At 41.7% G+C, this 17,042-nt stretch overlaps 2 protein-coding genes across 4 annotated transcripts; both read right to left on the bottom strand.

Moving 5' to 3' along the window:
• Positions 1–521: 521 nt before the first annotated feature.
• Positions 522–4,963, bottom strand: ddost (dolichyl-diphosphooligosaccharide--protein glycosyltransferase subunit (non-catalytic)). Of its 2 annotated transcripts, none has more exons than XM_086278208.1 (11): positions 4,694–4,962; positions 3,945–4,055; positions 3,771–3,857; positions 3,570–3,673; positions 3,396–3,490; positions 3,126–3,219; positions 2,287–2,435; positions 1,869–2,016; positions 1,657–1,777; positions 1,395–1,501; positions 522–1,169 (listed from the first exon to the last, which is right to left on the bottom strand). In XM_086278208.1, exons 1-11 carry the CDS (start codon positions 4,926–4,928, stop codon positions 1,020–1,022), a joined length of 1,401 nt encoding a protein of 466 aa, XP_086134334.1. In that variant the 5' UTR covers positions 4,929–4,962; the 3' UTR covers positions 522–1,019. The 2 variants fall into 2 exon arrangements, with proteins under 2 accessions (XP_086134334.1, XP_086134335.1); XM_086278209.1 differs by having other exon boundaries at positions 1,033–1,174; positions 1,400–1,501; positions 4,694–4,963.
• Positions 4,964–5,858: 895 nt separating this feature from the next.
• Positions 5,859–16,952, bottom strand: zbtb17 (zinc finger and BTB domain containing 17). 2 transcript variants are annotated; one of them, XM_086276801.1, is made up of 15 exons: positions 16,767–16,952; positions 15,095–15,317; positions 14,824–15,003; positions 14,048–14,380; positions 13,667–13,756; positions 12,822–13,105; positions 12,479–12,621; positions 12,081–12,381; positions 9,798–9,885; positions 9,153–9,269; positions 8,927–9,047; positions 8,440–8,570; positions 8,020–8,283; positions 7,831–7,920; positions 5,859–6,435 (listed from the first exon to the last, which is right to left on the bottom strand). In XM_086276801.1, exons 2-15 carry the CDS (start codon positions 15,297–15,299, stop codon positions 6,017–6,019), a joined length of 2,766 nt encoding a protein of 921 aa, XP_086132927.1. In that variant the 5' UTR covers positions 15,300–15,317; positions 16,767–16,952; the 3' UTR covers positions 5,859–6,016. The 2 variants fall into 2 exon arrangements, with proteins under 2 accessions (XP_086132927.1, XP_086132928.1); XM_086276802.1 differs by lacking the exon at positions 16,767–16,952 and adding an exon at positions 15,405–16,690.
• Between the last annotated feature and the right edge of the window lie 90 nt (positions 16,953–17,042).

Here is a 17,042-nt window from a genome sequence, read left to right as displayed (position 1 = left end):
ACGCCGTCAGTGAGTTACGTCAATGACGTCATCCGGTTTGTTAATCGCAGACTGAAGGACCTTAAATTTTCGCAAATTTAAAGATTTTATGCTCAGAATTGTGCCAAAACCCAATATCAATGTAAATTAGTGTGTGATTGAATTAATCTGAATGAAGTGATGAATTCGGCACAAGACTCCACTGTTTTAACTTAGTCATAAACTTTTTTTCCCCAGCGTTTCCAGCTCTTCTTCAGACCTTGTTCATCTTGGTAAATGCTAAAGCACCCTGGCTCTTTTTTAAAAATGTGCACATATCAAGATTAAGGTTTGTTTAATATCTAGAGTTTTGATAGTTGTTCATTTTTACTTTTCCCCACATTTCGCTTCTTGTTAAGTATCTGCACATTAAAATGAGTGTCATTAAACATTTATTTTGCCTTAAGCACAAATCATAGCAGCTCCACATTCAGTGGACCAAACCACTCGTAACATTTCAATGAACACCGTTATTGCGTGTTAAATTACAGAGACAACAGGCATTTCTATTGAGTGGAATGTCAATATTTTATTAAGATGACTCCAACTTATTTGGAAACACATTAATCTTATCAAAAAAAACAAACAAATGAGTTGTTGCCATAATCAGTGCATGTAGTTACCACAATAAACTTTTCTGGCTGAAAAATAAAACAATGCAGGTCAAATTTTATTGTAAATTTCTTCCCCATTTCTAAGCAAATGTTTGACTTGAAATATTTAATCAATTGTAAAGCAACTTTAAACAAACGCTGACTGACTTCTGAACAGACAAGGGCCACTGAGTGATTCCAAAGTGTAAAAAAACCTCCCACAACCACTGCATTACAGTCAGGGCCTCTTTTGGCCCTCAGACCCCGACAAAGTGAGTTCCCCAATAACAGAACAGAAACAGTCCAAGTCCCTGCATGAAGACTCAAGCCATCACGACATTCATTTCCACTCTTCACACCACAAGTTCACTTCCAGTCTTATTTTCTCTTCCCCACTGGCATTCTGTATTAGTCAGACTTCTCCTTCTCTTTCATGTGGAGGAAAACTATGCTGAAGACAAAGAGTCCAGCCATCATGGAGAAGACACTGGCATAGTATGGGTAGGCTGAGGGGATGAAGCGCTCATACTGGGTGTGCTGCAGAGGACGCACCGATACCTACGGTGGAGAAACACAACTGGATTAGTTAGCAAGCCATACAGCACATCAACTAATAGGTTACTATGTTACTATTACAACAAATGATTGATAAAAGAACAGAGGTAGTAACCAGGATGATTAATTGAGCAATACTTTCCATATTTACCATTTCTATACATTTATCTTATAGTAAATAAACTCAACATGACTCAGTCTTTAGGAGGGAACTTCTGATGAACTTGCCTGAGTGGAGGAGTAGAGATGTGTATATCCTAGTCGGTTATAGTCCACTTTGAACTGGAAGACTCCATACACATCAGGCAGCTTGAACTGGACACTGTATTTACCTCCTAGTTGAACAACAATGGAACATTTATCATAAATGCAGTTTGTAAATATGGCGAGAATATGAAGTCAATCCTGCCAAACATTATAAAAACAATACATGTAGGTTATAAACAAGACGTAAATGAATGTAAATATATTCTATAATACAATACCATACCATTTTTCTTCAGATAAGTCCGGACGAAGGGATCGATCCTCACAAACTCAAGCTGGATATCATCTCCGTCGAATGGGATCCAACGGCCCTCGGACAACATCTCAATGACAATGCTGTATTCCTGCATGAAAAGGGTTTACAGTGATTGAGCGACACTGCATTAAAAACAAATATCTTCACGGTGATGATAACAAACAGACAACAAGACCCACCACGAGGTCGGTGATGGTGTATGCTGTGGGGGCGTCGGTCTCCCCCACGCGATGATGTGTAACAGCTCCCACTCTGAGGACTCCAGCCTCCTTGAACACCCAGCGAGACAGAGCCTCGGCCAGCTCCATGTTCCCTGTCCGCTCGTGCCTGAAAAAGCCCACAAGGACAGGGAACACTGACATCTGTAACCAACTATATTGTAACCAAATCTAATATCAGTGACTAGTTATTACAATCTTACATTTTAAGGCTGTTTTCCACCTACAGATTAGCTTTAGGAGGTCAAACGCACTAAACTGCAAACTCAGTGGAACACATTCTAAGCATCTAAACTTGCAGAAATCTGCAGTAAATGTGTTTGAACTTGTAACATTCACATGGAAGAAAAACAAGCCAGGCCATCACTGACAGGAGTACCTCTGTGAACCTGGTGTGGCTTTCTGCACTGCAGAGTTGAAGAAGGCATCGCTGAAGAAGTCCAAGGAGCCACTAAACACCACTCTGGCATTGTTTCGAGCCTGGAGCCCAGCGATCAGCAGGGTGTTCTTGCCAACAGCGTGGGGGTACTACAGCATTTAAAAAAAAAAAAAAAACCACACAAAACAACAACAACATTAAAAAAGTAAAATTAACTTAGTACCTCCTGTCCCCAAACGGTCATGGCCAATAGCTGCCCCTCCCTGAGCGTGGTTGTGCATGAGGTTTGGTCCTGTTAAAAGGGGTGATACCGAGAAGTTTTTCTTCTCACTATCAAGTGTTTGCTCATAGCAGGTCTTCTGATTGTTGGAGCTTTCCTCTTCACAATACAATATAAAATGCCTTGAGGTGACTGTTGTTGTGATTTGATTCTCTCTATAAATAAAATCAAATTGAAGTGAACTGAATATCCATTCAGGCTAATAATAGTTATACAAGGATCTCAACTCAACTTGTTTATTATTGGACTCTACCAGCGTAATTTTGCGTTAAAAATAGTTGAAAATAATCCTTAATCATCTCATACTGGGCTTGGTGCTGCCCTGTGGTTCATTCTGCCTGAACAAAGCAGTTTTAGCTCCACCCTTTGTTCTGAAACTTTGACCACGTTATACATCGCGGAGAAAATGAGGTAGTGCACAATAAGCTTGTCTTTTTCTTCCAAAAGCATTACTACACAATTTTAATTTTAAAGGGCTACTTATCATGCCCGGGACAGTTTGTCCTGAATAAATCATAATTCATTACCTGACATTATCATGACATGTCAACAGTATTACCTGTGAGATGGGTCTGTCAGGGAAAAAGGAGTAGGAGGTGGAGGACCCAGTAAGGATGTCCAGGACAAGAGGGTTGTCTGGGTCTGCCACCATGCTGGAAGAAGTGAGCCACATTCAATATATTTTCCACTGAGCATGGGAGTTAATCTTTTACAATGACTAAAAATCTAACAACACTATCTGTTACATCTTCTGACACAAGTCTCTGCTCCAGCTAAAAGGATGAATTTATCATTTATTACACATCAGCGTGAAAATCACTGTGCTTACCCGACACCCTTGAATAAAACAGGTTTCTTGGTGGGTTTGCCGACAATAGTGGGAGCTTTCAGCAGGTTCTCTGGGTCAGCGACAATCAGGGTATGCTGGAGTTACAAAAGATCACAAATTACAACAACATAACAAAACATAAAATGGCAGCTGTGTAAAGGCCAAGCCATTTACCTCTCCAGGATCAGACACATCATAGTTGTGATGATCAATGACGGCAGTCTTTTCCTCGTCAAACTCAATGCCACACTCACTGCCCAGCTCCCTCAGAGGGTCGCCTGTGAAACAAGAACAAAACAAAAATACTTGAATGATCATACTTAAACATTTCAAATAATATACGACTTGAACAAACACTGTTATAAATCAACTGACCGATGTCTGAACTTGCAGCAACCAGGACATTGCCCCCACCGTCAATGAAGGATGTAATAGTCTCCACATTTATATTTCCACCAAAGTCTGCGGATGACAAAAAAGTGTTTACCTTCAGGAAGAAATCACCTGCCACAATTTATTTATTTTTTGTTTTAACGCTGCGAAACTCACCTTCAACTGATGGTGAGAAGATAATTAAGTGGTCATACAGGAACTGGCCATATTTGATCAGCGACAGGGAGGGATCATCAGCGGTCTTGAAGGTGAGGTCAAATCCATGGTCTGAAGAAGACAGATGCATTATAATTAACAGTAACAATGCTGTACTAAGGCTAAAGTTTTAACACAGTGGTTTTTGAAAATTAGGACATGTTTACTACAACAGGATACAGCAAAGGTGTGCAAGCACTGATGTTATCTCTAACAAAAGCATGCAATATCCCCGAGTATTACAAAAAGTTGTATCTTCAGACAAAACGTTTTGTTTTACATGTCTTCTTAAAACAGTAATAACCCAAACTGTATGAACTCCTCTTTTGAAGACTGTTGCCTAATCAGGAAAGTGGATTTCTCCCACTACTGTACCTACCAGCAAACCAGAAGAGCAGAGGAGCGGAAATGCAAATATGCACGGAAATGCATAGTATTATTTAAATAATTTTAACAACAACAGCATCGAGCACATCTTCATCTATATTATTATATTACACTGAGTTGTAAGAGGCTCAAATTACGTTAGGACCGCGAACACATTCCAGCTAAGCTAATGTTAGCATTCTTGCTATCGTGCATCAATTTCTGGTCTAGCAGCGGCTTTTTGTTAGCTGCCAAAAACTTGCTGATGCCCGGTAAACGAGGCATATATACGACTGCATAGCAGAGTAAGTAAAGCTGCAAAAAAATAGTATTATCATACTGACCTGCCAGACTGCGGAAGAAGATTGAATGGGTGTCTTTGATGTTGAGGTTGTCCAGCAGCACCAACGTCTTACCGTCAGCCAAAGCACAATGCAGCACGGAGGCTAACGACAGCAATAAAAGGACGCTATGGTCCAAAAGCTTGAACCGCCTCATTAACACCGTTCCGGTTCGTTTTTTGGACGATGATAAAGAACCGGACCGGTTCGTCTGCATGACTGCTGTCAGCGCCGCCATTTTGCTGCAGAAGTCGACGTCAGCGTTAGCAGTTGACTAAACTCTGACCCTAAGAGGCAGCCAATCACAGAGCGGAACGCGTCGCTCTGACTGCCAGTCAACCAATAGCGTGAGAGCTTCATTGTAAGCCTGGCAAACAGGTAAGTCCAGGCATCGAAATATAAATATGCACATTTTTACTGAATATTTACAACAAAAACGGCGTTTAAACGACTTAAAGGATTATGCCTTTCAGCTGTCATTTAAGTTATTTCTGTTTCTAAATAATAAGCAAGGCACATAAGCCTTTGTTATTCTTTTTATTTATTTTTAGTAAAAACAAGAGCACAACACAAGCAGTGGCAATTCTTTATTGAGCTGATGGCATCTTCCAGTAAAAGTAGTATTAGGGGTTTTATCCATTCTGCAGACAAATTAATGACACAAAAATCAATAGTGACACAAAAATGTCTTGTGACATTTGTCAGTTTGTCGTCACTGTACACAAGTCTAATCTTTTCAGAGGTAACATGACAAATATACAAATATTATCCAAACACAAGATTTACAACACCTTGCTTCTGTAAAAAGGCATCAAGTGTCCTTTACTTTAGTTTAGTACTCATATATGTTCATGTAGATAGCCTTTGAGTAACATTCTCTGCATGAAAATACTTTAAGTACAAGAAAAATATTTTGGATGTTTAAAGAAAATGATTATATTATTATTTCATCATAAAAATGGGAAAAATATCACATAGAATTCTTTTCTTTAAGTTATACTGGGTAAGACAGACTTTAAAATGTTTTATATAATGGACGAAGCACAGTCCTACACTGAAGTCTAAAAATAAACTACACAAAGTAGCATAACCGCCTCTCAACGTTTACAAAAACTACTAGATCTCACCTTGTTTGCTGAAAACAGGACATGATTACTGATCACAAATCTGGAAAGAATTTTTTTTTCAGGAACAGTGTCTGTTATGAATCCAGTTCATATTTAACAAAACTCATAAACACACTTCATTTCTTACTTCTCCTTATACAGTATAAATCTCATTTCATTTACAAGCAAAATGACACACACTTTAAACAAATCTGCCCCACTACGACTGCCTCTCACACTCCATCTCCTGCTCCTTGTCCTCCTCTACATCTTTTTCATATGTTTTGATCTCAGTGGTGGTCTCCACCTGTCCATTCTCCACCTTCTCCTGAACTTCCTGTTCTGATTCTTCTTGTTCTTGCGCCTCTCCAATCATCCCGTCCTCTGTTTCTCCCTCTCCAACCTGAGCACGGAAGATTAGCTCTCCTTCGTGGATGACCTGTTCGGGTGTGGGTTGCCATGTTGCAGTGGAATCCCCCTCGGCAGTGGTGGCTGCGGTGTACTGGTAGAAGTCGGAATCTGCCTGAAACATGACCAGGGCTTGAGCTGTGTGGATGCGTACGTGCTGAGCTAAGGAGCTGGCATCCAAGAATTTATCGCCACACGAATCACAAGCATACAAAATCTGCGTGTTGGGATCTGAGAAGAGAAGAAGGTTTCATGAACAAACGAACCATTTTTCAATCTGTGTCCTGTTCTGTGTAAGAAAAAGGAACTGGCTTCTGATGAAGTTTACGGTACTGTTTACAGTACTGTAATAATACTTCTCATTGAGACCATTTAGATGGTTATGCAAGTAGCTGTGTACTTCAAAATCTGTCTCACATACTCATACGTACATATTCAGCTTCTTTTACTGATTATTGTTTTCAGGGTCAATAAATGGACTTCAGCTTATAAGCGTAACACTCCATACTGCTACTCCCCCAAACCATGTCTGATATTTTGTTGTCATTCATAACTAGGGATGGGTATCGTTTAGGTTTTATCCGATACCGGTGCCAAATCGGTACTTTTGAAACGGTGCCGGTGCTCAAACGGTGCTCAAACCGGTGCTTAAAGACTGGAGAACACAAAATTGGTCCAAAAACCTCTCATGTTCAGCTGGTTTTTTGTAAAAAGATAACAATGTTAGCCTTTTCTGCAGCTATGGGGCATATATGGTATCACTCTTGGCTGGAAGCAGTGCTTAATCAATGGGAAAAAACACAAACTTTGTCCAAAACCTCTCATGTTTAACTGTTTTCCACTTTTTCTTTGGTCATTTTAGGCCTTTTTGGCCAGGGTGAAGGGAGTATCTGCCATCAAACAAGAGGACAGCCGCATGTAGCTATGATGATGTTTGCTAGTTCACCTTACATGCATTAATGTAATAAGGTGGTTAGCCTACTAAACGTAAATTACACGCGAACAACATTAAGCTACTCACGCAGAGAAGAACAGCTGCTGCTGCTGCCATCATCATCCGTCATCATTTCTGCTACACTGACAGGGCTAGGGGCCAGGACTCTCCTCTTCGTGTTTTTGGGGGATATTGCTAACTCCGGGTCCGATAACAGGCAACCCACGCACAGTAGATGTGCTCGGTGTGAGGTCTCGCAGCAAGCTATCATACGGCGCATTTCTGGGCTTTTAAAAAAAACCGCTATGCGTCGCCAGGTGTTTCATCGGATTTGAGGTGTTACCTCCTTTGACAGTATCACAGTATCAGCTTAAAGCACTTGTTGCAGGCTGCTGAGTTTGCATATTTTGCTGTGAAGTACAGCCAGACTTTTGACCGCTTCGCCTTGGACATTTTTAATCTGTAGCTCTGCTCTAAAAGAACGCACGTACCTGGACCCGCCTACTATCCTCAGAAACGTAAAATTATTGGCTAGAAGTGTATCACAGCTCAGGAAAAAAAAGCACCGAAATAAAGCACCGAAATGTGCGCTGCTTTTCGGTCTGGTTACTACCGTTTATGTCAGATGGCACCGGACACCGGTACCCATCCCTATTCATAACATTACACGTTTTTATAATGCCAGGTCTTACCTGCTTCTTGCACTTTCTCCACGGCCTTGGTGATTTCAGCTTTCAGAGCTTCGGTCTCATCTGCAGAAACCGAAGCAGCCACTGGAACTACTGTTAACAGACACAAACATTGTCACCGTCTGTGCCTCACAGCCATCTACAAACATCTGTGTTGTTGATTACATTCTAGCCTTGAAGATGTAGTCTGACCTGTCAGCTGAGCTACAGAACTGGCCGCCAGGGCCTCTGTCGCCAGTGTGACGATGTCCTCCGTGGTGACGGTGACGATGTTGATCTCGCTGTCAGAGGTGCATGGCCCCGCTCCTCCATCACCCAACTCGTCTGAGCTTCCCTCTGACACCACCAGCCGCTTCATGCCGGCCTTGCCTTGGTGCACAGTCTTGACGTGAGAGCGCAGATTGTCCACGCGATTGAACCCCCGACCACATTTATCGCACAGGAACGGCTTCTCTCCTGAGACAACAAAACAAAGATAAGTAGTCAATTGACGGTGAAAGATCAGAGTTCTGCTGGATGGATACAAATGTGGTGGGAAACAGAGACTTAGCTGCTCAACAGGTGAACCCTCACTCTCCCAAAAAAAAGCCTTGTAACAAATTTGTTCTTCACCTGTGTGAATGATGATGTGCTTCGACAGGTCTCCCACATTAACAAATGCCTTGTTGCACATCTGACACTTGTGCGGGCGGACGTTGTCGTGATGGCGAATGTGATTGGCCAGTTGACTAGACTGCACAAACCTGCACAAAAACATATATATGATATTTCCTCTCATCTACTTTACTGACACATTTATTCATTTTGTTCATAAGAAAATAATCTTTTAAACAGTATTTTAATCTCTAATTTGGTCAATCTCAGTACTCTCACTATCATTTGAATGAACTATAACAGGTCACTGTTACTTGACCTTTGAGAATGACCACAAATCTATATTATCTTCAATTCTCATTACCGCCTACACAGGTCAAAACCTCTAAACTACACTTAATATTCCCCTCTCAAACATCCCTGTTAAATAATGCCAGTTTCTATACCTGAGCTACAAGTGAGTTTGAAACCTGAGCCTATCATTGCAGCACTGTGCCGTGCTGACCTTTTACCACAGCGATCGCAGACGTAGGGCTTCTCTCCCGTGTGCTGGCGGACATGAGCGATGAGGGAGCTGGCCTGAGTGAAAGCTTTACCACAGATAATACAGACACAGGGCTTCTCTCCTGCAACATATAAATAACTGTTTCACTATCGTGGGAAGTAGATAATATTCACACAGGGATTCAGATGGAAGAATGAAAATAAGTTCCCCAGAATCCCCAGAGTACCTGTATGGATGCGCTCATGCCGCTGCAGAGCTCCGGGATCACTGAAAGCTCTCTGGCAGTGCCCGCAGACGTACGGTTTCTCCCCGCTGTGAACCCGCAGGTGCCTCTTCAGATTCCCTAAAAAGCAGGTATTAGTACACACAGATTAGACCAAATGGCTCAAAGAAGAAAAACAATTCTACATAGTAACACACCAACTAAAAGCAATTAAATAATTTTGTTCATGTATGGTCTAACTATTGGATATCACACTTTATTTTAATAGTATTTATCATTATTTTAATATTATTAGTGATATTATAATTATTACTGAATCTCTAAATATAACATTTGTTGTACTTGCATGCAGTTTAATGGGTTTTTTGTATATCCCAAACCATTTTCAAACTGAATAACACTGACTAACACTACCTACTAACGGAAAGGAGCAAAGTAGGTTTCTGTTAGTAAGTACAAAAATAAATAAATAAATAAAATAACAAATCAATGGTGTATGTTTTGATATTTTTTTGGTCCTTAATTTCTCTCAAGATCAATATGACAGGTAGAATTTGTATTCATGAAGAAACAGAGAGCGTTTTATTCACTGTGACAATAAAAATGCAGGGAGAAAAAAAGCAACATTGTTATTACTTCTTTTTTTACCTGAAGTGGTAAACTGCTTGCCACATTCTTTGCACTTGAGAGGCCCGTCTGTAATGTGGATTTTTAAATGAGCTTTTAGATTCCCAACCTAACGAGGAAACACAAAACAACAAAAATGTTCCTTAAATGACACTTAAGTATATGCGCGCTCAACCGGGGTGACAGCCAAGCCAGTATGACTTTAGTTAAGTCTCTCTGGCGCAGGTTTGGATAGAACTAGGGATCTAGCCTGGGGAACCTTACTGTATCCATGCCCTGCAGAGGATTTGTACCCTGACCTGTTGTTCTAAAGAGAGTCGTGTTGTTTTTCTCCTATCTCCCTTCCCTCACCCACATCCAGCTGCAAAAGCGGGTGTGGAAGGTAAAGTCCAAAGTGGTCTAAGTGGTAACCCCCAAACTGTAAGAGTGGTACCAGCACATTTCAGGCACATCATCAGAGGCTTCTGTCCAGACTCATAAGACTCACGGGCCTCAGGAAGAGGACCCTAGTTTGAGGAACACACACATATCATTCCCAAGGGGTTTGAGGCAGAGTTATATATATACAGTGGGGCAAAAAAGTATTTAGTCAGCCACCGATTGTGCAAGTTCCCCCACTTAAAATGATGACAGAGGTCAGTAATTTGCACCAGAGGTACACTTCAACTGTGAGAGACAGAATGTGAAAAAAAAAAATCCATGAATTCACATGGTAGGATTTGTAAAGAATTTATTCGTAAATTAGGGTGGAAAATAAGTATTTGGTCACCTCAAACAAGGAAAATCTCTGGCTCTCACAGACCTGTAACGTTTTCTGTAAGAAGCTTTTCTGTCCCCCACTCGTTACCTGTATGAATGGCACCTGTTTGAACTCATCATCTGTATAAAAGACACCTGTCCACAGCCTCAAACAGTCAGACTCCAAACTCCGCCATGGCCAAGACCAAAGAGCTTTTGAAGGACACCAGGAAAAGTATTGTAGACCTGCACCAGACTGGGAAGAGTGAATCTACAATAGGCAAGCAGCTTGGTGTGAAAAACCAACTGTGGGAGCAATCATCAGAAAATGGAAGACATACAAGACCACTGATAATCTCCCTCGATCTGGGGCTCCACGCAAGATCTCATCCCGTGGGGTCAAAATGATCATGAGAACGGTGAGCAAAGATCCCAGAACCACACGGGGGGACCTGGTGAATGACCTGCAGAGAGCTGGGACCAAAGTAACAAAGGTCACCATCAGTAACACACTACAACGGCAGGGAATCAAATCCCGCAGTGCCAGACGTGTTCCGCTGCTGAAGCCAGTGCATGTCCAGGCCCGTCTGAAGTTTGCCAGAGAGCACATGGATGATACAGCAGAGGATTGGGAGAATGTCATGTGGTCAGATGAAACCAAAGTAGAACTTTTTGGTATAAACTCAACTCGTCGTGTTTGGAGGAAGAAGAATACTGAGTTGCATCCCAAGAACACCATACCTACTGTGAAGCATGGGGGTGGAAACATCATGCTATGGGGCTGTTTTTCTGCCAAGGGGACAGGACGACTGATCCGTGTTAAGGACAGAATGAATGGGGCCATGTATCGTGAGATTTTGAGCCAAAACCACCTTCCATCAGTGAGAACTTTGAAGATGAAACGAGGCTGGGTCTTCCAACATGACAATGATCCAAAACACACCGCCCGGGCAACAAAGGAGTGGCTCCGTAAGAAGCATTTGAAAGTCCTGGAGTGGCCTAGCCAGTCTCCAGACCTCAACCCCATAGAAAATCTGTGGCGGGAGTTGAAAGTCCGTGTTGCTCGGCGACAGCCCCAAAACATCACTGCTCTCGAGAAGATCTGCATGGAGGAATGGGCCAAAATACCAGCTACTGTGTGTGCAAACCTGGTAAAGACCTATAGTAAACGTTTGACCTCTGTTATTGCCAACAAAGGTTATGTTACAAAGTATTGAGTTGTATTTTTGTTATTGACCAAATACTTATTTTCCACCCTGATTTACCAATAAATTCTTTACAAATCCTACCATGTGAATTCATGGATTTTTTTTTCACATTCTGTCTCTCACAGTTGAAGTGTACCTCTGGTGCAAATTACTGACCTCTGTCATCATTTTAGGTGGGGGAACTTGCACAATCGGTGGCTGACTAAATACTTTTTTGCCCCACTGTATACATATACAAACAGTGAATATTACTATCCAGCTAAGATTTTTCAATTAAAAATAGTGTTGCCTGGAATCATGTTATTCATTCATCGTGTTTATATTTGTCCACAGAAAAGCCAAACCTTTCCAAGGGTACCTGGTTGAAGCGTTTGTCGCAGTGTGGACACTTGTTGCCCTTCTCTGTGTCATGTGTCTCCAGATGTCGCATCTTGGCCGTGGGGTCAGAGAAAGCCTTCTCGCAGTAGTCGCAGTGGTATGGCTTCTCGCCGCTGTGCACCAGCTGGTGGCGCTTCAGATTGCCCGAAGTGGTGAAAAGCTTGCCACAAACTTCACAGCTGTACCGCGCTTCCCCTGTGTGACGTTTGCGATGCAGGTTGAGCAGACTGATCTGACGGTAGCTCTTTCCGCAAGTAGAGCAGCAGTACGGCTTCAGGGGGCTAGGAGTCAACGACAGCTCACTTTAATTAAGCCCTCTGCAGAAGTATGCAAAGATACACTAAATGAATATGAAAAGGAAAAGGAAAAGCCATCCACCTGTGTGTTTTCTCATGGGCTTTACAAGCTGCGGGGTCAGAGAAAGCCTTGTTGCAGTCCCGGCACCTGAAGGGCTTCTCTCCAGTGTGAATACGCATGTGCCTCTTGAAATTGCCCGTGTGGGTGAATTTCTTCCCGCAGTCCTAAAAAGAGGAAAATATATCGTGAAGCCTTTTAATGCAAAGATATGCATGCAAATGTGACCAACATTTGCATAAAAGCATCTATGATGCCCAGCTTTTCATGAAAGCTCCCAGCATTGACATTTATATCTTCAGAGCCTGCAGACCAGAGCAGGAAAAGCAGGCACAGCGCAACTTAGGCCGTCCCACAAATCCCTCACCTCACATTTGTGTGTCACGGAGCTGTAAGGCTTTGATTCAGATCGGCTGCTCATGCACGCTGACTGAGCTTGTCTTCCATCTCTCTCGCTGCTTGGGCTGTCTCCTTCCATTTGCTGACTTATCTCGTCATCCTCCTCTCCATCCTCGTTATCATCAATATCATCAGCCTCCACATCGCCGGTCTCCAAAGAGTGTTCTTCCTGCCCTTCAGCCACCCCTGCTGGCTCTGCCACCTTATTATCAGTTTTTGCCTGTGATGGGGCTTCATCCTCTGAGTCATTGTCTGGGAGAACAAGAGCAGAAAAGCTCTGAAAATGACAAACTGTCTACAGCTTTGACGGGGAATAGCAATGACTTTTTGAGATATGGGATTACTGGCTTCATCGGTCTGTTAAAGTGATGACATTCTTTACATCAGACAGAGGTCACTCTTACGTTAATGTTCCCCACTGCGTCTTCCAGACATACCAGCTACAACTGGGGCAACAACTAGCACCATCAGCAATGAAACAAATACAAGAAGCAGGTTTGCTGCAACCTTTAAAGAAATGTGTTTATTCTAATACAAAGCAAATGCTCTAAATCCTATTAGATTAATGTGAAATGACTGCGTGTTTGAAAGGTGCTGAAGAAATATACACGTTTTTAATCACATTTCTGGCATTTTAAACGGAATGTGAAAATGCGGAAAACAGCACTCGGATAATCATTCGAGCACTAATCAACCTGAATCTAGAGGTGTTTTTAAATGACTTCGCTTTTCCTGCCTCTGCACAGAGTTTGTCCAGTGGGAAGCTTAAACGAAAGGGGCATTGCATAAATTCCTTCAGGACAGAGCGCTCACCAGGTGGGAAGTTTCGTCGAGGTGGTTTTCTGATTCTCCTCCCGCGGGAGCTCATATAAGGCGAACTGCCAGCAGATTTTAACGGTGATTCTAATAAAAACAATAAAATAAAAAACGAAAACACTTCTTTGTTAAGCCATCACAATCATTTGTGTTCTTTCCATTGAAATTAACTCTTGATTTTAAACATTTATGTATGTATTTATTTATATAACCTATCGTTTCTTAAAAACATTAATAATGGATAAAATAATATATCAAGCTATCAAATGCCATCAAATAAAAAGCTACTAGCATCATGTGGATCCTTTCAAACTTTAAACATGCTAGCATACATCATAATTAAATAACTGAAAAGACTTTCTATGAATATGTATTTACTCAGTATGTAGTCGGCATCAGCGGTGTCGTCCTGGAAGGCGGGTGCGTCTAATGCACCACTTTCTTCCTTGTTCTTGACAGACGTCTTCTTTTGAGTCAGAAGGTGGGACGTTTTTGGGGGTCGTCCGCGGCCTGTGTGGGTTCTAGTGGGTTTCGGCTGAGAAACAGGCTTCTGTGTTTTGGCAGAAAGCTCTTCCTCTAAAATGTCCTGACTTTGAATGGTCTCTTTATCCTCTGTGGGAATGCTACGAGGGCACTCCTCGGCTTGTGATGCCAAATCTGACAGCTGACTGTCAGTTTCCTCTTTCTGCTCTCCTTCACCTGTTTTTTCATCTGGTGTGTTAAAGACAGAATTAAAATCAAATCAAATCGAAATTATCAGGAGCAACATTTCACACATTAGAATGCAGAATCAATGACGACTGTGTTCCATTTTCAACAAACTGAATGCCAATAAGAACAGATAAAGAACCATGTTATGAGCTCAACAAAACAACAATCGGGTAAATATGTATTAATTACTTTTCATTTATCTTTTTTAATGTAGAACAGCATCTGTTAGGACTACTGCCAAACATGGACACAGCAGAAATACACGTTTGTCATCATGCTATGAAAAGTGACGGTAAAATTGGTTGACAAATTTAATACAAAGCAACCTGATGATTCATTTGAAGAATCAAGGCATGGACGGATTAGCTGAGGGCAATGACAATTTATCTGAAATAAAGAAAAAAAGGGTACAGACACGAGTATTCACCGAGGACCTGACTCACCAACAGCAAAATCCAGTGTTATGACGGACGGGGCTGGATTTGACAACGACTGGTACGCAGAACACGCATTCACGATTTCTTGCATCTGTAAAAAGTGAGCTACCGACAGCACGTCTTCTACATTCTGCAGATTTAAAGTCAGCTTTGCAGTGTACATAAAATCCAGGACCTGACCCAAGCCTGAAACGACATTCATCAAAACAACACATCCAGTTAGACAGCAGAGACGAGGCAGAGATAGGGTAGAGCACATAACCTGACGGGGACCGACCTGCTGCATTGCTAATGTCCAGATGTACCACATCCTTCTGGTCCAGAAAGAGGGTGCGGAAGTACACGCTGCAGGCAGCCAGCACAGCCTTGTGGGCCTTGAAGTCCACACCGTCCACGACAAAGGTGCAGTCACACAGCAGGCCCTGCTTGCGCTGCCGGTTAAGCTGCTCCAGAACTTTCCCACTGTGCCACGGGAACTCCATCGTCCTGAAGGACAAGCTCTGTGGATAAAACGGATGAAATGTGGAGCACGAGGAAGCTTAAAAAGGCTGTGATGGTCAGGTTAAATCTGTGTCTGCATTCTTCACCTCTGATATAATTATGCATCCTCCGACAGCATAGTAGTTTTATTATTGACTGACTGCGGTCAGTCAATATTAGGGGATGATTGCTTTCAGAAAAATAGATGTATCAGCCTTAAAACTAAACCTATACATTACAAATTAATATAAGTCAACAGAAATAAGATATAATGAGCTATAATGAAGTATAAATTCTGTGTCTAGACTATATGTCACATTACACCATTACATTATTTATTATCCTTATTTAAAACTGGAAAGTTGTGTTCATTTTAATTTCACAATTACCCCTTTTACAATGTATCAGCACAGAGATGTATTAAAGTTAGCGTCCAACAAGCTAAATCAGTTTTTTAACTGTGTATGTGTTGTTTCACAAGCAGTTTTAATAACAGCAATTGTATTCCTCACACTAATTTGTGTCTTCCTTTGGACTATAACCACGGCTATCATTGTTAACTAAAACTAAACAAAAGCTAAAACTAGCTTTGAAAAATATTCTAGTTAGATAAATAAAAATAAAGCCTAGACCATGAAAAGGGGTAAACTAACTAAAACTATTTTTGGAATTTGGAAAATAACAGAGGAAACATAAATAAATATGGTATGTGTTAATCTGTTAGAATTTTGGCACAAACTGGTTGATGAGGTAAAATTTTGGCTCTGGCATTTGGCATAAGTAATAACCAATAGCAAAATGAAAACTGAAACCAATAAAAACTAAACTAATATAATAAAATCTAAACTAAATTATTATTAATAATAACAGTAATAAAACTATAATAATTATAGCAACGCTGCCACTGGTAATGTCTAAGTACTTTGTTTCAGTTGTTATGTTAGATAATGACATCTCCTCCAGACTCACAACTGTCCCATGGGACGCAACCTATGAACCAAACTTCACAAACATGTTGCGTGTGTGTGTTTTTAAGGACAAAAACGGCGTTTTGAAAATCAACCACTCAAAATGACTGCTAGCTTAAATCCGAAATGCAACGCGAAAGATGCTAAAGGCCAACTAAACCGCGAGATACGACATTGACGCAAGGATGAAGCGTAATCTCGTGTCCCGCTGGCTGTGCAGCTATTTTTAATTCTCTCTTCTTTTTCTTTTTTTTAACTTGAACGTCAGTTTCTCCACAAGTTTTGACAGCGTGGTTTGACGGTGCAATATATCGATTGCAATTCCTCAATCCTTGCAGCTTTGTTATCAGGGATTAATTTAGCATGCCTACATGCGTGTGGTGAGGGAACAAGATGGCGGAGCTGCGAGTCCGGCCTCCCCTCTTGTTGTTTCCACAGCTAGCCTGTTCTTTTCGGTTTTTTAAGAAGCGCCATTTTAACAGAAACCAACTTCCGATTTACCTCCTTGTTATCTCGTCTTCACTCGGGCTTGAAACTGCTGGTCCAAGCGGTCTTACGGAGTTTTTGGCTCAGATGGGAAAAACGAACCCAATCGAGTTTTTCGGTGATCGATCATACCCCGCTCACTCCATCCAACGCCATCTTCCTCTCTCTGATCGATTGATAGGGACCGGCCGGATGTATCGCTGGAGCACGCGCAGTGGGAACCAATGTTTTGCCGACAGAGGCCACGCGGTGTCGCGATACACCCAAGTTACATAATGTGCAAAGCTGATA

Source organism: Aulonocara sp. 'chitande type north' Nkhata Bay, linkage group LG20 (genome assembly GCF_057382095.1).
Source record: "Aulonocara sp. 'chitande type north' Nkhata Bay isolate Kocher_YH1m ecotype deep benthic linkage group LG20, A_spYH_male_GT1.1, whole genome shotgun sequence".
In the NCBI taxonomy this organism is placed as follows: domain Eukaryota; kingdom Metazoa; phylum Chordata; class Actinopteri; order Cichliformes; family Cichlidae; genus Aulonocara; species Aulonocara sp. 'chitande type north' Nkhata Bay.
This window is presented reverse-complemented; position numbering and strand designations above follow the sequence as displayed.

Bases quoted from the DNA above. Each gene is read 5' to 3' on its own strand.
- zbtb17 (XM_086276801.1), bottom strand. From the start codon at position 15,299: ATGGAGTTCCCGTGGCACAGTGGGAAAGTTCTGGAGCAGCTTAACCGG. The intron at 13,757-14,047 runs GTAAATACATAT...TGTTTTTATTAG, and splicing joins TGATGCCGACTACATACTGA to AATCACCGTTAAAATCTGCT. The intron at 9,270-9,797 runs GTAAAAAAAGAA...CCTGCTTTTTAG, and splicing joins CAAGCAGTTTACCACTTCAG to GGAATCTGAAGAGGCACCTG.
- ddost (XM_086278208.1), bottom strand. From the start codon at position 4,928: ATGGCGGCGCTGACAGCAGTCATGCAGACGAACCGGTCCGGTTCTTTA. The intron at 3,491-3,569 runs GTAAATGGCTTG...TTGTAACTCCAG, and splicing joins ATGTGTCTGATCCTGGAGAG to CATACCCTGATTGTCGCTGA. The intron at 1,778-1,868 runs GTGGGTCTTGTT...CTTTTCATGCAG, and splicing joins ACACCATCACCGACCTCGTG to GAATACAGCATTGTCATTGA.